The sequence below is a fragment of the Lonchura striata genome, chromosome Z, assembly GCF_050655825.1.
Source record: "Lonchura striata isolate lonStrDom1 chromosome Z, ASM5065582v1, whole genome shotgun sequence".
NCBI classification, from domain to species: domain Eukaryota; kingdom Metazoa; phylum Chordata; class Aves; order Passeriformes; family Estrildidae; genus Lonchura; species Lonchura striata.
The window spans coordinates 20,134,643-20,157,835 of NC_140740.1; the positions used below are offsets into that span (position 1 = coordinate 20,134,643).

General features: G+C 37.8%; 1 protein-coding gene and 1 long non-coding RNA gene across 2 annotated transcripts; one reads left to right on the forward strand and one right to left on the reverse strand.

The window, feature by feature from the left end:
• LOC146763677 (uncharacterized) lies at nt 1-15,193 on the reverse strand. The gene is made up of 2 exons (XR_014951234.1): nt 15,057-15,193; nt 1-14,517 (listed from the first exon to the last, which is right to left on the reverse strand). It is a non-coding gene; the product is annotated as an uncharacterized LOC146763677 (long non-coding RNA).
• Nucleotides 14,857-21,552, forward strand: MBLAC2 (metallo-beta-lactamase domain containing 2). The gene is made up of 2 exons (XM_021541572.3): nt 14,857-15,333; nt 16,848-21,552. The coding sequence occupies exons 1-2, from the start codon at nt 14,889-14,891 to the stop codon at nt 17,234-17,236; spliced, it is 834 nt and encodes a 277-aa protein (XP_021397247.1). The 5' UTR covers nt 14,857-14,888; the 3' UTR covers nt 17,237-21,552.
• The last annotated feature ends 1,641 nt before the right edge of the window (nt 21,553-23,193 follow it).

Here is a 23,193-nt window from a genome sequence, read left to right on the forward strand (position 1 = left end):
ATGAAGAATTTTGTTATTTGTTTCTACATTTTGCTGCTGAGGCATAGAATTGACTAGTGTAAATTCTTACACACAATTTCAAGTAAAATGCATACACTTTTTTTTTTTTCTGTGCAGAAGAAACACAGCTGCATAAAGCTTTCTCTATTCGTAGGCATTACAGAGGACCTTAAAAAGGCATGTCTGCAAAACACTGAGCAAAAGAACAAAACAAAGGACTTCCTAGCCTCTTTTACAGAATAGTACAATTAAACGCCAATGTGGTTTTGGAGAGTCTGTTTAAAATCAACAGAGCTAAAGCATTAAGTCTTATTTATACTCAGACTATCTCCAGAATTCTGCTTCAAGTAGTATAAGGCTTGAGCAGTTTAACACATAGCTACAATAGCTACTATGTTGCATCAGCCCTGTTGTCATCACTGACAACACCAAAGCCATCTCCATCTTCAAAATAGGAAGAAATGTAGTCATTTTCCTAAACCAATGGAAAAAAAAATACTATATGTGTAGAGAAGACAATTTATAGAAGAAACATAATTTAAACTGCACTTGAGCACCCACACTTTAAAACAGTAATAGATTATTGGGAAGGAAAAAGGCAAATCCTTTAATGAAGTCCTGATATGTATGAAACGACAGGCATCACTGTTTTTGTGATAAAAAGGAGTAATTGAGTGTTCTGGTTGTATCAGAACACATTCTTGTATACAAGATCTTTTTATCAGAGCTCATTGTGAGTAACAAGTCTAGAATAGTCACTTAAATTTACAATACAACATAGTGCAACAAAGATAATGAGTGTAGTAATTTCTCCCAAAACAGCTCTGCCTTATTGGGAGCTAGGGACATTTCTTTGCCAGGCAACACACTATCAATGACTGGGATCTGACTCTGTATAAATAGGAAAACCAACATTATACCTCTTAATGCTCTTCTTCATCATATTCCTCTGGTTCTTCTGCTTCTTCATCATCTTTACTTCCTTTGCCTTTTGTCTTCCTCATCTTCAGGTTTTTCTTTTTCCTCATCCTTCTTTTCTAGCTCCTGTCACAAAGCAATCTCTTAACAAGGTAATCCCATGTTACAGCAACAGCTCATCCTCCATACTACGAAAGAGTTAAGATGCAGTTAACAGCAAGACAGCTGTGCAAATGTGTCAATATTTAAAACAATATGGCTTGAAGCACAAGAGCTTAATAAGGATTTACCTGGTCAAGCATCAGCCATTAAAAACCATGTATTTTGTAACAAACTGAGATGCTGTTTCCCTTTACCATCCACTGCTAGAACAGTTGACAGAAGACCATGATTGTCGTGGTGCGTTTGTGGTCCCCCGGGGGGACCCCCAAGCTGTGAGTTCGCTGTAGCAGCGGGCAGGCAAGGAGACTCCACAGGGCTCATGAGGTGCTCGTTAGATGAGGGTTTATTGGGAAGGGTTATTCTACCCCTGGGAAGCAGCATGGTGTCTGAGGGAGGGAAGGGTGGGGGGAGAGAGGGAGAAGCTAGGGAGAAAAAGGCCAAGAGCGAGCCTGGTCTCCCCAGCACAGGTTAACAGGGAGATTCAAAGTGGGCATGAAATAAAATTTGGGCCAATGGCATTACAGGAAAGTTATATGTCGGGGAGGATTACAGTCTTGGAATAAACCATAGATTTTTGAGGGGTGAGACAGAGCATACCATTTAACTAAAATGTAACACCACACTTGATAAAGCAATACCACATACTGACATACTGTATGTAATAATATAACTGCTTCAAACAACTGGTGGATCACCTGGAGAAAAAATACAAAGCTGTTTCACCTTAAAGGTTCCCACTGCCACGTGGTAAGTAACTACCAACAAAACAGAAGTCACATCCTAAGTTTCACACACATAAGTTTCTGTATGTTTCTTCCTTCTCAACTTACTAAATTGTTTTAAGTTCCAACATCAGTAGATTGGTGAAAAAGCAACAGATTTAAAAACACTGGCACCAGTGCCTCCTTCTGTAAGCTCCAGTAGTAGCTGTTCACATTAGGCTGTATTGCTGCTACCCAGTGAAGAGCAGTTGGTTGATGTGTTCAGGAACAAACAAAAGCAAAGGAAGTAATTTCTCCACAGCCAGACTCTATTCTTACACTAACCTTTGCACCACCATACTGCAGAACAGTTGTCTTTCAGAGTAGCAAGACAAGATGAGAAAAATCTGTTATTCCATTTATACAAATACACATACTATATTTCATTTTCCTTCAATTTTTGTTGTAAAATTTAGAAATAGTATGCACATCTTAGCTCAGTTTTTTTAATCCAGATTACTTTTACTCTCAGAGTTTTTTGTCTTTTTTGTTTTCACACCTCGTGAAATAAAATAATTACTGTTATTTTTTTTTAATGTGAAAAAGACAAATTCTCTTGTTTTACTTGTTCTTAAGAGTAAATACATCCTGAGTACACCACAGAAATCCCGTAATATCTGTATTAAAATTACCTGAGACTTTGAGCTGCATCATTCAGAGAAGTAAATGTCTGATTTATGTAAGAGATGCCTGGAAAGGCAGTCTGAAATTAAGTTTGAACAAGTAGCGGACCAAAGGCTAGGCTAAAGTACAATATTCAGCTTCACAAAATACCAGTCATCTATATACTTAAAATATGCTAAGAAACTAGAACAGAATCTCACTTGTTAAGTTTAATCATCTTGAAAAGATAAAACCTAATTTTTACTAATTTATACAAAACATTAATGATGGATGCTTCACACAAGTAGATGTAAAAATAAAAGCAGAAGTTCATTAGATCTAGCAGAAGGCATGATTACTATATCTACATAGCTTTTGGACTACAATTGGCTCTCATCTAATGATCTGTGTTGGGTATTTCTGCATAGTCCCCTGATTCATGAATGTTATCAAGTTTCTCTCTGACTAACTGTATAGTGGAGCAAAGATCAAAAATAGCAATCTATATACCCAGGTAAGAGTTACTTGAATGGCGGCACACTAAACCAAAGTTCCCCAAATACTCAAGGAAGGAGAACACTGAGAACTGCTGATAAAACACCTATATTATATCAAAAACACTTGTCATAAATAACATTGAGTTTATTCTAGTGTTTTGCCTAGGAAAGGATTATATGACTAAAGCACTGCACAGAGCTCAGGGGAGTCGAGCTGCTCTGCAAAAACATGAACAGCATCAAAGCAAGCACATCCAGAATGAAGTAGACTTTTTAGGAAAACAAGCAGAAAGTGCAATTTAGAATTATCATTCCTGCACAACCTCCTGCAGGATTTTACAAATAATGCCTATAGAACAAACAGACATTTGAAATTTGTCTCTAAAAGCTGGGCATCTTTGACCCTTATAAAATTAGAGGCACTGACCCATTGTTAGAACTTCAAGCAAAATAGCTCCCTATGTTATATACTTTAAAAGTGCAATGGAATACAGTCTCATCTCATTTCCAAATACCTGGTGTTGTACTAGTTGGGTTAAAATGCATGCATTTTAGTGCTATATACCTATGCATATGGCTGGCCTACAATGTCAACTAAACCCAGATGGCATTTTAATTTATCTTATTTATGTATTTTTTCTTTTCAACAGGCACTGCTGGCATCTAGGATATTGCATTTCACAGCCCAGGGTCAGTGTGGGAGAGATGTGGAAGTCTACCCAAAGTTTTGTCACTGAGAAGGCAAATGGTCAGGTCTTCAGTTAAAACATCCAGGGAAACCAGAAAGAAGGAGAGGAGATGTGTAAAAGTAAAGCTGCCCCTGTGCATGGAACTATTGATACCAAAATCATTCCTGCAAGCTAAAAAGGGAGAATGGTAGGAACCTGGTTTGAATTTCTGTGCAAATTCTGTTGATTTGTTCACCTTTGTTCAACCATAGTTAAAGTGTCACCTAAGTTATGTGAACTCAAAATACAACAAAGATGGTGTACCAGGAGTTCTAATGGGTCATTGATCAGCTATGTACTAACCTCCTGACTCATATAACTCTGTATCATTTGGATTCCACAAAAAAACAAAACAAAAAAAAAAAACAAAACAAAAACAAAACAAAAAAAACAAACAAACAAAAAAAAAAAAAAAAAAACAAAAAAAAAAAACCACCAAAAAAACCCACCTAAATGTATCATCAGGAGTCCACAAAAAACTCTAGCCCCACATCATTTTTGCTTTTAGGGGAACCTGTTTTTTAATCCAATCAAATTCTGATGGTCAGCTGATCTTTGCCATTATGTAGAGGAATGTACTTTTAAGAGCCAGTAGAGAAACTGGAACTGAAGAAAGAAAAATTCCCCCAGTGAGCAGTCATTCCCTTTTTATGATCTCAGGGTGAAAACTATTGTGCATAAACTTATAAAAGCCCATGGTTTCTTCATTTGGAATAAAACCTCAAGTATATTCTGGTCCCACCTTTGGAGATTTTGCAATTTTCAGTTGAATCTTACAGTCTAGTATCATGCTTCTCAATGATGCTCTAAAAATGAACAAGGATTCCAGCTGAGCCAGTGTCTGTGACTATGCACATTCCCATTCCTTTTTATATTTTATCTGTGAACTGAAAAATGACACATGACACTTGGAAGAAAGCAAACAATTATATAAAAACAGACAGCTAAACACAGGAGACCAAGTGTTTCTTCTCACAGGAGGCCACAGATTGCTACAGAGAACTTAAAATTTAAGTCATGCATAGTAGAAAACACTTTGAAAAACAAATGATGCTGTGTAATAAAAATCAGGTTTTCTGTAAGAACTACCACTACCAACTGCTTTTCAAGGATCACAATTCTACAGACAAAAGCTGAAAATGAAGTAAAATTAGGGAAAATAGAAAATAACCAACATTAAATTACATATAAAGGATTACCTAAAAAATTTTTAAAATCAACTAAATCATTAACAAGATAACTGAGAAACCAAAATATAAAGGAAACCTGAACAGCCAGTTACTACCGAATAGAAGGATAAGTGCTGACTAAAGATACAAATTTTCAAACCAAAAAAGATTTGTGAATATTTTTTTAATTTTTCACTTTTACATATCTTGTATGTTAATATGGTATATCAACACAAAAGGCAGAATAATTGAAGGTAAGTCTGTTCCAGTAAGTTAAAACATCCTACAGAAGCAAAGCAAAAATCACAAAAGGCAGACTAATAAAATATTTAGGAAAAAAATCTACCAAATGCCTTACCGATTTAGACTAACATTCCTAACATTTTTTTCCTCTAACTATCTCCATTACTGCTTCTGTCTCTCAACTACTATGTAATACTTGCTTAAAATATATAACATACCTTTTTTGTTTGTCTTCTTTGATTTCATCTCTCTTGGGAGTCTTTTCCAATCTGTACAGAAAATAGCTTTAAAATAGAAAAATGATGATTTATGGCAGTAATCCTTCCCCTGCCACCAGAGAAAGGAACGACTCCTTTTGTGCTTGATCCTATTTACATGCATGCCAAAATGTTTTAACACAAAAGTTTTAGGGAATTCTAGCTGTAATTTAAATTGAGGAATGGGAGTCAGGATTACAATTTCACCCACATAATGACAACTGGCTTCTATCCCAAGGAGAAAAAGTTCGGCCATTCCAGTGGCCCAGGTCCAGGGGCACTTCAACTTAATAAGTAAGTAATTAAGTTTGCAGTAGTGAACTATAAAGATATGGTTAGGGAAAGCTATTATAAAACATAGCTTCTCATAACAGACATTATTTTTAGTAACATCAGTGTTTGCTCCCAGTTCAAAACTTATGAAGTGAGTAAGGACAAAGGAGAGCAAGAGTGAGAGCTAAAGTTTGCATTTGTGCTGCCAATCAGTTGTTACAACAGAGTAAATAAATAAAAGCAGATTATTTCCTTCTTTTTTTTTTTTTTTTGACAAAACGGTACTCACCTTGATCTGAAATAATGCCAAATACAATAAGTCTCAACATACAGAATTGGAAGGAATATATATGACTTGGTAACCATTTCATATATTTTTTATTATTTGAAAAATAGTGAATCAAATACTTGAAAGATCAGAACATTTCACAGGTTCACAGAAAATTAGCTTTGATAACATCAGATATTTCCTGGTGTCTGTGTTTCCTGCCTTTGCATTGTCCTGGTACTTCTGACTATCTTTCAATTGCTATAGACAAAGTGTTATTCAGTTCACAGTCAAGGCAATTCAGACACAGTCCTTCATATTTACCTGTAACTGAGCATACAGCATACTTTTCTAATCCCATGTTGAACAGTTTCTGGTTGTTAAACAGTAAAAAAAGAAACAAAAAAAACCTCAGTCCAAAACAAATAAAAAACACCCAATACTCCAAAAATACTATAATTTATTCTTTTATCCTTGAAAAGCACAAAATTGTTAAATGCTAATTTATTCAGAGACTAGGTTGAAACATCAAATATAACACTTAACTCTGTACTCTTCTAGAGTTTCACAATCAAACCTTTATTACAAAACCACTGAGTAACATTTAACATCACTGTGTTAATCATAAATAGTATCCAGTATTCCCAAGTCTCAAAAGGTTGTGTCTGATCATCAGCTTCCAAGACTTTCAGTACTTCTGCAATGGAAAAGCTTTGCATCCTATCCAAAACAGCAACTTAACACTTGAATCCATTTAACCTCCTTCCAGGCACAATAACTAAATTGAGAAATTCATTGTAAATAACACAGCAGTCATACAATGCAAGTACATCCATTTATATGGAATAACCTTTTTTATACAATCTATAATGCCAAAAGAATACCAAAACTTTAGTATTTTTAAATCAGTCTCATTTTTTCTTTCCAAATAACCACACACAAAATCCACTTTGTGTAAAATTACTGAATCTGATTGCACTGTTAACCTAAGTAAGGATAATGTTTGCAGATATTTTACAAAAAATAGTAACAAAGATAGCCTTTGACCTTTTGTATCAAAGACTTCTAGCACATAATCACTGACTCATAGAATCACAGAAATGTTTGAATTGCAAGGGACCATAAACATCATCTTCTTCTAAGCCCACTGCCATGGGCAGGGGCACCTTCCACTAGATTAGGTTACTCAAAGCCCCATCCAGCCTGGTGTTGAACACCTGTAGAAATGGGACATCCACAACTTCCCTGAGCAACCTGTGTCAGTGCCTCAGCACCCTCACAGTAAAGAATTTCTTCCTAATGTCTAATCTAGACCTGCTCTCTTTCAATTTAAGACATTCCCCCTTGTCCTGTCACTATATGCTATTACTCCATCTTTCTGTAAGTTCCATTTAAATACTGGAAGGCTGCAATTAGTTCAGCCTGAAGCCTTCTCTTTTCCAGGCTGAACAATCCCAATTCTCTGAGCCTCTCCTCACAGGAGAAGTTCTCCATCCCTCTGATCAATTAAGTGGCCCCTTCCTGTGCTGGGACCCCAGAGCTTATGCAGAACCACAGTGGGGTCCTACCAAAGCAGGGAAGAGAGAGGAACAATTCCTCCCTCAATGTGCTGGCAATGGCCCAACTGAGGTGCAGCACTTTGCACTCACTTTATTAAACCACATGAAAATCCCATGCACCCTTCTCCAGCCTGTCAAGGTCTCTCTGTATGGCATTCCATCCTTCAGGTGTGTACTCACCAAGGAAAAAGAAGATATCATAAATGAAAACAAACCCTAAAATTATTTATTATGAATGCAAGCAGAAAACCTTCTCAAAATTGTGCATGAAAGAGTCTACAATTAAAATAACAGTGACTCAAGGGGCATTCACAGATGTAGGAAACTCTCAGCAAATAGAGGAAAAGAAACCAGTAGTTTGGATTTCAGACCAAGGCTCTTTAGTGAAGAAATAATTGCTGATGCCATCAGTAAAAAAATATATTGACTGACTCTTGCCACTTATAACCAAGGAACTAATTCCAAACCACTGCCAAGGTGGCAGTCACCTAGTCTTGGCAGATATACCTACAGAAAATATGAGTGATTAATAACTTGCATAGTGGGGTAAATAAAGAACTTTCTATAGAATATGCCTGCTATTCTCTCAAAATGAGTGTTGAATGATGGAAATCTATGCTACACGGCACATCAAAATTTTCAGGTAGAATAAGATACGGCTTTCATTTGCTACCTGAATAATGATAGATACATCCTAATTAATTAAAATGTTTCCCTTCTCACACTTCAAAGGACCATTTGGCTCACAGATATTGCTCTGAGGTTTTAGAACAATCCGTTCACTCTCGTAGCAAAGACAATTTATGAAGTTCCTGCTTACAGCCCACCCTATAACACCCTCTTAGTTTTACAAGATGTTTTGTAAACCAGGTAACAGAAAATATCAGTTAAAATAATATACTCTACAGTTTTCTTAAAGCTAGACCACTTTTGCCACAGAATGTAGTCCCAGAGACAACTGCACATTTCAACTGAGATAAAACCAAGCTTTTTCAGTTGAAGACCATCACTGATGTAATTATAACCCACCGCTCAGATGTGGCATTTTTGTACAATTCAAGATTCATTAAAAAGATACCTCAGCTTACCAACTTACCCTTGCAGAGGTGATGAGAACATTCGAAGCATTATTTGGATCTATAAAGTGGCTGCCTACCTGCTTTTCCTGCAACTGTCAACTTTGGTAGGAAAAAAAAGGGTTTTCCAAACTGCCAGTTCCATTAAATAATACACTCAGCAACAGAGAGAAATCTCTCCATCTCAGAAAGGTTTCAGGAACAAACATAATCCTGAGGTGAATAGTAAGAATAATCACATGAGATAAAAGTCAGAAAAGAGAGATGGCATTGTCTCATAAAGCAGCTGTTTCATTGGAAATAACCCTGGCTGGGTCTCAGACACAGCAATTTCCCTTTTTGTGCCTCTAACAGAAATAGCAAACTTCAAGCCTGACAAAGATCAAAAGCACAGCTATCCTCTAATGAGATGGAAATCCACAGACACTGGAACTTGTTTATCCAGAAGATGAAAGAGGACATATGATAAAAGAGTAATTCAAAGTTCTTCTATCATCATAAAAGGATCCAGAAATAAGGATCAGATCCATTCTTGCCTCATAGCCAATTTTAACTGGTTGCATCACCTGGGATCCAGCTGCAGATCAGGGGAAATAATCTGTCTTTTGTGAGCCACAACATCTGGCTGGCAATGTGTTCACTGCTCACACTGCTGCTCCATTTCATACACGGCTTTAGTATGTAAACAACTGGACAATAAGGAGTGTTACAGTCAAAGCCTAATTTAAAAAAAATTGCATACCGTTTCAAAACCAACTAGAATTCACCATTACACCATGAACAGAAATGAACAAAAATTCTGAGGGGATTGGATTATGCACCTGTATATTATCATCATGAATATTTACCCAGACAATATTCTGATGGGTTTCTGTGGAAATGAAACCTTACATTTTAGATTATATGTCAGCTCTCATTATTCTAAATTGCCACAAGATAGGAAGGAAAATATTATCCAGTGTTTAGCCACTTCAGGTTTTTTAAACACTTTTATAAAGCTGTAACAGCACTTGAGATTTATAACATTCAGAATATGCACTCAGCAGCTAATAAAACTAGGAAAAAAATAATAAATGAAAAGAAGCACTTCTCACAGTAAAAATCATGAGTGACTTCTAGATTTACAGTATCCTCACAGTATGGTAAACAGACACATCAGTTTTTATGCTCCACTTTCCTTTTTTCCTGCTAGCTCAGTTTTCTGACCAGGAAGCTTGAATTTTAACAGTATAATGATTTATGATTGGATTTCAAGTATAACTCCAGCATTTATTGTTAACAAACAATAACAAAGCAATTAATTTTTAGTTATGTGTAAGCAAAAGAAAATCTGGGTCCCACAAAAGATCAAGATCTGGCTTCTAATCCAGCTCTGCTTCTAATAAAAACTTCAATAAAAAACTGAGTATCTTTTTTTTTACAATTTCCATCTGTTAAATATAATATTGATTATTCTTAGTGTGCCTTTATACAATTTCAATTAAAGCTGAATTCAACACTAGTATTTACTACATATTTCTTTGCTCTGATGAAAAAGTTTAGGGTATTGTAACACATAGAAATACCAATTTGGCTTGTATTGGCTAGCATATAATTGAAAAGGCTGCATGTAGATAGTTTAAATGTTTATTACTATATACCAAATAGAATAGAAATTTGATACCTCTCTTTTCCACCCAGTAGCTGCTTTCCAGTTACAGGACTTCATTAAATGTAAAAGCAGAAAAATTCCCTATTAGCTTACTCTGCCATTTTTACTTCCTCTTTATAAGAATGAAACTCATCCTCAACACATTTTTCACTACCTCAGCTTTCACAGAATAATAAATAAAGATATAAATAAAAATAAAAAGCATATAAACAAACCTTTGATATTGATCTCCTACTGTCAATAAGTATAGCATTTTTTTCGTAGTTTCTCTAAGATCTTGTTTTAAGGCAAACATGTAATCCTTATCTTCTTTTCAGAGGCACTGGCTTATTGTCTGTACTCTGTAAAAATAATGTTTATTATTTATAAGGTCTTGATAGCCACTAAATACACAGGTACATTAATAAAAACTACAAGAAACATAAAAAAAAGAGTGCAACTATGCACTATACTATTTCTCAAGTACACTGCATTGCATTTTGATATGCATAGTAACTATGTTTACAACTAAATTTATACCTTATAACTTCACTTTATCTTTCTGCAAAAACGTACCACAAAATCAAGGAAAAAACAGTTTTATTAAAACTGTTACACAGTCATTCATAGTAATCCTAAACTCTTAATTGCCAAAAGCAGTTATTCTCACCAACCTAACTTTCTCAGAAACCAGTCCTTCTCTCTTCAGAGTAGTGTTGCTCTTAACCACTTCTATGATAGTGTTGCAACTACATTACGTATGATATCTGAATAACACGGACACTCTTCCCATGACTATTACCATGTAAACAGGTTGTGTTGTGTATCTAAAACCAGGCTCTCACTCAATTCAGTTGCTACCAGCTGAATTTAAATGAATTGTTAAGAGTTGTATTTCTGGGGTTTGAGGGACGTTTTTTGTGGGTGTTTCTCTGGGGTTTGTTTTTGGGTGTTTTTGTTTCACTTTAATCTTGAAAGAAAGACAAATATGCAAAAACACTTTCAAAAATATCCAGAACACTACAGACAGAATTACAGAATGGATGGTGTTTCTCTCATGTGATAAATGGTGCTTAATCAACAACTAAGTGGTATGTTGCAAAGCATGAGGTGCTATCACAAGTCCCAGATCTGGACCACGAAAGGAGCTTACTGCTTCCATCTATATTTGCTAATTGGCCAGCACTTTAAATCACTTAATATTGCTGATGGTAAGCTGCTGCTCCTTAATTGGGTTTCTAATTGCATTTACAGAAACTTTGAGTGAACTCAGAAAATGTCTAATAGAAATATGCAACAGCAATAATTCACTGCTTCAAATAATTTCACTGTAAGTTATTCAAAGCTATAACATACTTTTGGTCATTGTCCAAAATTAAATCAACACTTGAATTTTTTATTGACTATACTTACACAGCTAGGTTAACTCTGATTTTCCTGAATGGCATCAGATTCCCCGAGAAGTTTAACTTGATTCTGAAATTTTGTTCAAAGAAGGATAAAAGCTTTCTTACCTTGTCCATAGTATACATTGTAAATATACTGAGGCTAGTAATTCGCCTGTAAACCTGACTGTACCTCAAAAGATGCAGTGTATACAGAATCCAGATGTCAGAGAACTGTGCTGTCAAGCAGACTGCAACATTCACATAAGAAACAGTTACAGATGATTTAGTAATATGGAATCACACATCTTAATTGTAATGCTGGATTAAGAGGATGAATAATATACGGTTTGGTAAGTCAAAAGCTTCCCTGCACATCAAAACGCAGTCAGAAAATGGTCTTTATTCCCCTTTGATTTTCAAATACATCCTAAATGCCAAGTCTCAAGCTTCCTTAATTACACAAAGTATCTTTCACTTCTTTTCAAATGCTGGCTTCTGCAGTACAGTACAATCATACACAATCTTTCATGTTTGCATAAATAGTAATTTTCTAAAATCAGCAAATCTATTTATAGCTTCAAAGATTAATGTAAACTCATTTCAGACAAATCCAAGTATCCACTGTTTCTATTCTTGTAATGCGCAGAAAATCATAATGAGGACTTCAACGTACTAACTCCTTGCAAGCAACAGAATTAAGTACGGGATACAACAGTTAACAAAGGGACAGGAAAGCCCCTTTTTGATGATTTAAGAGAAATGGTGACTTATTATAAAATCCAAAGTTCTTAAGGGTGTTCATGCATTTCATTATGTTCTCTAAACATGAGTGTGAACACAGTTTACCTTATTACAGAGTGTGCTCCAAGATACTGGCTGTACTTACTGGAAATGGTGGTGGAGGCTTACAGATGACATCAGGTAGAGCTGCACCTTTACCAAAGCCAACAACCTCTATGTTGAAGGCAAATGAAGCATGTCCTCTTCCACTACCTGACCCAGCCATTTGGATAAAATGAAAATATTATAGATTTTTAAACATATATTTTCCTCACATATTTCAAATTGATGTACATATTACCAAGAAAGTTAGTGTCTAACAAAGATTACAGTCAATTTAAAACCAGAGATAATTTTAAATAGCAAGCCATTTTCAATGCCCATCTTAGATTTTTCCACAGACTTTAAATTTGATACAAGCATAAAATCAGCTTCATTCCCTATTTTTGCTAGGCACCTCTGCATGCCTCCTAACCTAGGAATTTTAAGTCACCTTCTTCTAAATCTTAGATGCACTGTACTGAGTTCAACCAGAAGAACCAGAAACAAGTGAAAAAAAGTTTAAGAACCCTGAACTTCCTGTGACTACATTCTAGTGTTATTTTTTAACTTTTCTCCAAAAACCAGTTTGTGTTTGTTATTCAGGACTTCTTCATCCTGACTATTTTTTGCCCTTTATCTTAGTAACTATTTTTGGATCTTGATAAAGTGACACAGGCAAAGAGGTAATTAAGGTAGTAAAAAGTCATGAAAAACTACAGCAGGACTGCAAGCTAACTGCAGAAAAAAAAGAACGGATGTTTTTTCTAACTGAAATATTTTAAAAGGTCATAAAAGAAGAAGAGCCTCCAAAACATTTACAGTCATATCTCCCCACTTTCTCAGTTTTACCAATTCATTTTCATCTCCTTAATTGCACAACCCAAGTAAATCAAAATGTGAGAATGTCAATAAATGGAACCCAAGAGAAGCTGAAGCACTGTGATACTGCTCACTCCCACAGACCACTCAGATTGGTGCAAGGTCCTAGCCCAGAGATCCTATGAGCTTTCACTATTAACTGCAAGGTCACTATACTTGCTCAATACAACCAAGTTGTTCCAGACTTACTGCTGTACCTGTACGAGTGCATCTGGTTCACCCCAGACAGAAGCAAAGGCCTTTTTATAAAGGCCAGAGAAAACATACTGAAGGCAGTTTTTTTTCCTGCTTGTTACTTTTAACAGAAATAAGCTCTAAGTGGATAAAACAAAATCATATTCTGCATTTCCACGTCACTCTGCAGCACAGAATACTGTCTAAAAATAAGCACAGAGACCTAAATAAATATTTTTTTAAAGAAAAACAAGGGAAGGGAAGGGAAGGGAAGGGAAGGGAAGGGAAGGGAAGGGAAGGGAAGGGAAGGGAAGGGAAGGGAAGGGAAGGGAAGGGAAGGGAAGGGAAGTTCCTCTGAAAATAGGGTAAAAAGCAAGATGTGAGACTTGCAGAATAAGACAAAAGACACTGTAAAGCCCCAAACATGAGCAATTATCTAGATGTAGGGAAAAAAAAAAAAACAACAGCAGAACAGCATAACAAAATAAAAGTTAAACGAGATGCTGAGCTAGCAAGGAAAGGCATTAAATGCAGTGAATTTAAAGGTCCATTTTCTAAAAGCTGCTTTAAAAATAATACATAGTAAATTAGCTTAGTCTGATGAGAAGTAATAAGCTTTAAAACTAGCAGCATTTTAACTGCACATTTCTACCCAAACTTATGATTTTTTCAAAACCTCAGAAGGTTTATGTTTACTGACAGCACAAAGTGAGAGTGACAAATAAAAAATCCTGAAGAATTGAGTTGGACAACTAAGCCAACCAAGCATGACAAAGTTATCACAACTAGTGTTCTGTTTGCCTTGGGTGATGTCTAAAGGATCACCTGGGTGTATTTTCCTCTTCATGGATAGTTCGTGTGTCATTTATAAAAGAGAAGATAGTCAGGTTTAGGCCTTTCAAATTCCTCCGAAACTATGCGTGCAGTTTCTTGGGCAGTTACTCAGGGGAAGGCAGCTGACGTTTCGGGAAGGAATCCGGATCCCCGACAGCAGCCGGGCGGCTGGGGCAGCAACAGCAGATCTAAATAGACTGAGCGACCCGGAGAGCTCTCGGCATCCCACGCTTTCCTCACAACGAAACTTCTGATCGCGTTCTGCTGGTTCTGGTCCTCGGTTTTCACAGGCAGGCGCCATCATTTGAAGGGAAGAACAGATACAGAAGAAAGTATTGATTTTTAAATACTGAGGTTTTCTATTTTATCTCTCTGCCGTGTGAGAATACCCCTCGCAGCTGCTCTCCGCTCCTTCCCCCCTCCCTTTCCCTCGCTGGCTCGTCACGCCTAGAGGGTCCTGCCGCTACCCGCACAGCCGGGTCCCTTGGCCTTTGCTGCCCCTTCCGCTCTCAGGAGGGAACGGGGCTCACACACGCGGCCCAGCCGCGCAGTCTCCGCGGCCGCCCGCACTCCTCAGCCGGCACGGCCGCGCCCCGCCCCGGCCCGCCCCGCCCCGCCCCGCGGGGGCCCGCAGCGCCGGCCGGGCCATGGCGGCGCTGGAGTGGTTCGCGCACAAGCCCCTGGGCGGCGGTATCTTTTGGATCCAGGAACGCTTCTACGAGTCGGGCAACCGGGCCAACATCTGGCTGGTGCGGGGCTCGCAGCGAGACGTGGTGATCGACGCGGGGCTGGGGCTGCGCAGCCTGCCTGCCTACCTGCGTGACGCCGGGCTGCTGGCGCCGGCTGAGGGCGCCGGGCCGAGGCCGCTGCTGGCCGTGGCAACCCACGTCCACTTCGACCACTCGGGCGGGCTGCAGCACTTCGAGGACGTGGCGGTGCACAGCGCCGAGGCGGCGGCGCTGCTCCAGGGCGACAACTACGAGGCCGTGACGTGGCTGTCGGAGCGGGAGGTGGCGCGGCCGCCGCGGCCCGGCTGGAGCGCCCGGCAGTACCGCGTCCCGCCCGTGCGGGCCTGCCGCATGCTGCACGAGGGTAAGGGGCAGCCCGGGACGGCGGGCACGGTGCTCGGGGTATTACGGAGCAGCTCTGTGCCGCCGAGCGCCTCTTGGCTTACCCAGCTCCTCCTATAACGTAATTAAATTGTGTCACTCCTGTGAGCCTAAAAGCCATCCGCAGTCGGCATGGGACCAAAAAGAGACATAGTGGGTTAAACCGTTTCTACCGGTTCTGAAAGTTTTGGCGGCCGGGCTTTTTTTCCATCTAGAATGAGAATCGCTCAGCATATGTTTTAGGTGACTAATTGAGTACCCCAGGTTTATCCTTAGACTTCAAACGGTATGTCAGCAGGTCATGTTCTGGCATCTGGTGATCTTTATTGTTTATAAGCTGTCAAAACATAGAAAGTGTAAATAACAGAACACTTCCTGAAATACATACTGAGAATACAGTATTGGTTTTACAGAATTTACATGAATTTTACATAAATACATTTGCTGAATTTTACCCGACTTACGTAAAATGTAAAAAATCACTTGTTACTGATGTAGTATTTACAGAAGTAGCTTGTTGCAGGTGAAAAAGATAATTTAGTCTCTAATGGGAGACAGTGACCAGGGTTTTTGGTTACAAAACACCTAAACTGTACAATACTGTCCAGCAGATGTTAAAGGGTGGGTGTCAGACCACCACATATTAGATCATCCCATATAGGTGCTGGAAAAGCAGAACTGAACTTACTGAAGGCTTCAATAAAGATTGGATGACATTTAACTATACTAATAGTTAAATAACTATAGTGATATTTAATTACAGTAAATCAACAGAAGTTTAAGTTGTCTTTTTTCCTCAAAAAGTAGGGAGGGAAGATTATTTTAAGAAATACTTCTGTAAAAGAGCAAGTACACTGGCTGCTATAGTAGCATCAGAGCTTCTAAGATGTTAACTGAGGCATGAAACACAAGTATCAGTTCAGTGGCTGGTACAGTTAAAAGGCATTCATATTTAAATTGTCAAAAAAATGACCTAATGGTAAGAAAGTTCTATTTTTATGTCTTAATGAACGAGATGAAAAAAGTGTGTGGAGGTCTATCTTGGTTCTCCTCCAGCAATTTATGTTTTAGCCTTTTGCCTTTTAGGAGTAACAGCAGTGCAATTCTAGAGGAATTCAAAGAGTAAAATTATAATAAACTGTGAAATAAATTCTTTGCAAACTGTCAAAGGAGAACCAGCTTAGATGTGTTCTATTTGTTTCCCATTTTATTTTCTCTACTGCATTGCTTTTCACATTCTGCAATTTATTAGAATGTGAATATATTCCATTAATGCAACCCAAGCCTGTGTTAACTGTTAGTGCCATCGGAAGATACCTTTTTGCTAAGCTTGTATTATAGACACCTCTTTGGCACTCACAAAGAAAATAAATGCCCCACTCCCATTGTTGCAATATGTAGCATGTCTAAATTCTGCATACGAGTAAGTAGTTCTCTTTATGTCATTTAAGAAATATAGCAAATGCATACAATTTCCTGTAACAAATCTGTTTGCAGGGGATGTGATCAACCTCGGAGATCGACAGCTCACTGTCATGCACATGCCTGGTCATTCACGAGGCAGTATTTGCTTACATGACAAGGACCGGAAGATTTTGTTCAGCGGAGATGTGGTGTATGATGGATCTATGATCGATTGGCTTCCTTACAGCAGTGTCAGCGACTACATTGCAAGCTGTCAGCGCCTGATGGACTTAGTAGATAGAGGTCTTGTAGAGAAGGTACTACCTGGGCACTTTAACATATTTGGAGCAGAAAGGCTGTATTGGTTAGCTTCCAACTACATTTCCCAAGCTGGAATTTGTCACAAGATTTCTGCCTGTGCTATGAGATCCATTGCAAGCATAGCACTTCATATTGCAAATTCAAGAATCACTTCTCAATGACAGTCAATTTTGTGTGATCTGTCACGTGCTGTAAAACCAAATGCATTGTGAAAGCGTGAATAGCAAGCAGAAGCAGTATGTCTTAGCAAAAAGATGGCCAATTGATACAGGTGAGCTTAAAAAATTCTCCCTGTTTTTTCCTACTTTATTTCTTCATATTTTTATAAAAACTCTGTAAACTAGTAGCTTTAGCCAAAGCTATAGTTTTTCTTTCTGCTTTTTCAGAGCATGTTTTTACATGTATTGCAATTGAAATATATTGTTTTATTTTTGTTACAACTCTGGCAGATGGATATATACGAAAATAAGAGGTTTTACATTCATGCCTGAAACCTAGTAGATATAGTACTAGATTTGTGATTATTCATCACTTCCTGTTCAGGTTTTGATGTAACAGAGCACTTGCTAAGACCTAGTGTGTGCTAGGAGCAGTGCCATTAGGTCACAGCAGGAGCAACATCTATGCAGGACTCAGTGAGCAGAACAAGATAATTCTGCAGCCACTGCCACCTGTTAGCATGGTATCTGCTGCACCTCTCACTACTTGAAGTTTTATCTTTGCAAAACACTCGTCTGGCAGTTTCTTTAGAATACACTAACACAAGGAAATTCTATAGACCAGACTTTCAAGCTGGAAGTCACAGATACATCAGTTTATCACAAAAGCTTTTGGTGCAGACAGAGTGTTGAGGCTTTCATGTTTCCTGGTGTGGTGCAAGGAACCAGTGCACCAGGAGTGAGGGAGCAGGCAGGAGCACTCTCACTCACCATTGGCTAGGGAACTGTTCTGCTTGTAGGCATGTGAGTTAGGAATTAGACCATTTGTGAACTAGAGAATTGATGTGTTACGTTACCCTGTACAAAGTGAATCGAGCTTTTGCTGGTTGTGTTTATTTTTTTCTGATCAGCTTATTAAAAATATTTGGAGAGCTTGTTGTTCTGGAAAGCTGAGAGAAAAGCTTTTTTTGTTTATGCTAAAGGGTATTTTTATGTGATGGTGTTGTAGCTTGGTTGTTAATCATCTCTGTTAGGGGGGATTGAAGCTTTAACAAGACCTTGCCATAGTGAAGGTGCTGCATTAAGCACCCAGTACACTTTTTATCACAAAATGAATGTAACTCAAATTGTTTACTGTTTGCATCCGAAGTATATGCTGCACATGGTTGTTCTGAAATGTAAAGTGCGTTGCATTGGGTTTGTTCCAAAAAAAAAAAAATATTTGCTATATTGAGAAATGCTAAATAGCATTGTAATTTGCTTATGAAAATTGAATGTGTGATATTTAAAAGCTGCTGAAATGTTAGAGTTTGTGTAATTATTCTGACAGTTTGTACATATTTAGCTTTTTTTAATGGACACTGTCAGAATTTATTTTTGTACATAGAGATATATATGTTCCTAAAAAGACTACAAATGTTTCTCTCAAATTTTAGTGCAGTTGAACTTTTCTTGTTTGGCTTTCACTTTATGCAGAAGGTTTTGCCCCATCATAGCCAATCGTAAGGAAACCAGAGTGTAACACCTCCTGAGCGGCCACCGGGTATCGAGGCGCCGGCCAGCAGTCCTCTGGAGTGGCCGGTGGGTGTCACAAGAGTGGCCGCCCCTGGGTCTCTAATGAGATTACCAGGTGGTGGTGTGTGCAGCGGCGGTGTGGGTGACGCTTGCACAGAGGTGTCACCAAGATCCAAGACAGAGGGACAAAGGAGACGACACTTGCGTGTGGTCCAACGAGATTTTATTCCAGGAACAAGTCAGGGACAAGTGCCAAGGGGAATGGGGTCCGGTTACAATTTATAAAGGGTGTGGGTGTGAAAGGGTGGTGACATGGAATAACCAATGGAGACAGAGCACAGTATGATTACATCCTGGGTCATGACCAGTGGGGAAAAGACGGGAGGGGAGAAGCCTCAGGGGACCAACCAACTGCAAGAACAGGGGTGATTGACAGAGAACTTTTGAGAACAAAATGGGGGTGGCTACAATGATAGGGGAGGTGGGCAGCACAACTTGACACATCTATTTTAGGGTAAAAAGGAGAGGAACAGGGAGATTGGCACTCTGAATGACAGCTAAGTGGCGGGAAAACTTAGGGGTAAGCAACCTGGAAGAAACCATTATGAGGGGAAGGAATAGGGGTACAAGGAACATACCATCCGAAACTTTCTAACATTAAACTTCTAACTCATAACATCTTGCAAAACACACACCATCACATCAGAGGTTTGGGCTCTGTCTAAGGCATGAGGGAGAGGAAGCTGATAACCTTCTAAATAGATGCAAATTCTTGGAAGAAAGATCCAAATGTAGAAGAAAGACCAACCTATCACACTGAATTAAAAAAAGCATCTCTGTCTAAAAATGATAGAAGCAAGTATCTTATGTAAGGCTTTTTCCCTTTCATAGATGTCTGCACTCTTGCCTTTACTGTGAATATATTCTTTACCAAGATTTGTACTGATTGTTGTTGCCTAGTTCTTCTTAGAAGTGCCTATCTCCAAGCTGAAGCAAAACTGTGAGTGGGCAGGCCATGTGCAGAGATGCAGCACTTGAAGACCTGTTATCAGTCACTTCAGAGTTTCTTTTTTGTTGAGAAATCCATGTACATCAGTGTATGACATGGGGAGTGTTCAGTGGGTAGACTTATGTCATGAAATCAAGAAGTGTTTATCTTTGCCTCAGTTGGCAGAGGAAGAAATACAAAAACAGCCTAGGAAGCAGGCTGAAGGTACACATATCTCTAAAGCTTACATCAGTTATCCAGAGGATGCCAGGGTGTTACAGGTTACCTGATAATAATTGAATTCCTGCAAATTAGTTGACAGTGGTGTGAAGACTGTGGGAGCCCTGGTGGTAACTCTGTGCATTAAAGTAGTCACCCAAGAAATCCAAAGCCTGCCAATATGGATGTCAAGTTGCTAAAGTTTTGCAGATGTTCACTAGATCACTTTGCTATGAACAAAAAAATTTAAACTTTTGGGGAAATGTAGTTAACAATGTATATATATATAAGGTTAAATGTTTTTGGTACAAGTAACAAAGTGAGATTAGAAGTGTAGTTAACAATGTATGTACAAGGTTAAATGTTGTAGGTGCAAGCAACAAAATAGTGATTTGTCATATTAATCCTCAGTACTGTTATGCATGTATAAAGGGGGAGTGGAACTGGGGAGGAGATGGGGGTGCCAATCTTTGTGGAGGGGCAGGGAAGCTTCCAGAGGAAGCTTCAGCAATGGAGAAATAGACCTATCACGGCACGGATCTTGAGCGCCCCTACCAGGAGACAAGAAAGAGGCTTTATAAGGCCTGGGGTCTCTGATGCCCAGGTCTTTCCGGAGCCGCTTTCCTTGGAAACACCCCTAGGTTATGATCACTAAGTTGTTGAAACAGTCTCTGGACTAGCCAGAGGCTTTTGCTTCCAGTTGTTCAGTTTGTAATAAACAGGCTTACTTGTGTTTTAATCAACTAGCCTTCTTTTTATTACTTTAAAATTTTCTTTGTAAGCCTATCCATAACAACTTTGAATTAGCATCCTGTGTTATACCACTATCAGTTTGTTTATTTGATCCAATATTAGAATCTGTGTAGCCAGATTTTGTTGTGTTGTAAAGCCTGAGCTTTTACGAGAAGACTCACAGGCAATGTCAGTTTAAAAGGAAAGAATAACCTCTGTCCTCCATCATTTGTGTTTAAATCTGTGCTCAGTATTTCTATCAGCTAAGATCCTTAAATAGCCAGATCACTGTCAAAATGCCCTATTAAGCTATGCTTAAATCCACTAAGTGCTTAACCAAAACTTTGACTTTTTTCCTTTATCAAAATCTAGGGGATATTTTCCTAGCTCAGAAATGAACTTTACATGCACATAATCCAAAGTGGAGTTTGCTAGTAAACTGCTGCTATAATCCAAATGAAAGTAGTTTTTTTAGGGTCATGTTTTTTCTATTATAAGAAATTCACTACCAGATAATATTTAAATGATCTTAAGTTAAAAGAATGATTTCTGATTATTTTTATTAAGACTTACCAAATTTTAATTGTAAGAGTTTGACAGTGGTCCTTTAACACTACTTGGATTAAATATTTTTAAAATATATTGTAAGTTTAAATACTGTGTCATGTAAGCATTTAGACCTGTGTTTATTTCTTTGTTACATCTAAATATGTGTTAATGTAGTTTTCAGTAGACTGGGGAGTTGACATAAAAATCAGATGGGAAGTTTTGTTCTGTAATCTGTCAAGGCTGTTATGATATTAAACAACAGTTTGCACATAATAAATTTTTTTCATGTATTGTCATAATAAAAATTATAACCCTATGCAGTTAAGTAATAATTTCTAGGTATATCTCAACACAAGCACTTTTCATTCTAGATGGAGTATATTTACAAGTTGCTTGCAAAATTATTTATGCTTCTGAGAAAGACACTGCATTAAAAATGTTTACCCATTATACATGCACTTTGCCTTGTAAGAGTAGTCATCTGTAGCCAAAGAAAAACAAAATAATGCAGCTCTGTTATGGAGAGTGTGAGGGAGATAAAGGTGGAGGAAAAGGAGGATTTATTAATATTTAATGTTAAAAATCTAGGTCTCAGCATTCAACCAACACTGGTCCAAGTTCCTATTTATGCATATGTAACTTAAATCAGTAAGCACTATCTCTTGGTTCTAAAAATTCAACCGTGTATTATCCAAAATACTGCTAGTCCATCTAAACTCCTTTCACTTTCAAATTGAATTAGGAAGTATAAAAATGATTGAGAAGCAATGAAAAAAACCATCATTATGTTCTATTTTAAATTTATTTGACGTTAACTATTACATGAGGGAGCTGCTAGGCAAAACATTCATCTTCAGCATGGTTACTCCTAACTACTCAGACTTTATTGGACAAGCTGTCTTACAATAATTTAAAACTTATTGATTAAAAAATTATTTTAGAGCTAACTGTGAGTATTCCCACACATGCCCAACAGGGTCCTGGGGAGGCAATGAGGCATTCAACAGAAAATAAAATTGGGAAAGTAAGCAAACAAGCAGCAAAAAGAGGCCTGACATGGAAAAAGGCACAGAAACTTAGTCAACATTGCTGTGATTGTGCCAGGTATTTCCCAGCAGTTTGACCCTGATGCACAAAGAAGTTCATTCACAATCATCAAACTGCCAATGATACTTGGTATGTTTTTAATTTGACTTTATATTTGTACATATTATTTGTTCTAAGAGTGACATGAACAGAACTGTTTTGACTTGCATGAAATCTTACCCATCTTCTCCTTTAAAAAATTCAGGATTAATTTAATTACAATTCTGATATGTGATCTGATTTTGAGCAGCTGGGATGAGGTTTATAGTCTTTGCATACTCAGATTCAATTTAGGACAACAGAGTGGTAGGATAGTTTCCTAATACTAATAAAATTAGGATTAGAGAAGAATATAGCTTCACTCAAAGGGAAGACAGACCTGGCAGACAGCCCCACAAATTACTTTTAAAAAGCAATAAATGAGTTTGAAAATTAAGTAAAAGCTAGTAATGTTTTTTCTGGTTATGCTATGCTTTAAGTATATTTCATTATTAATTATTTTCCTTATTAAGCTGAGAATATGTTTGTGTGAGAAACATGCTAGTGCATTCATAAGTGGTCATTTTAGGACGGGTTTAATCAACTTTGAAAATGCAAGGATTTACAAGTCACTACTACCACAACCATGTACTTATTTTTAGCTATTATTACTTGAGCCTATTATTACTTGAGCCTATTATTACTTGAGCCTGTCTTTTCTCTTTGGAATTCTGTGCATCTCCATTTCACATGCAGTATGAGCACTGCTGCTAACTTAATGAAGAGTGGCACTTTGGTTTCTGGAGCCACTTTTTAGCTTATAAATTTAGAAGTAGGGACATGAATGTGGATCTTCAGTTCCCAGAAGCACACCCAGACTATCAGTATCAGG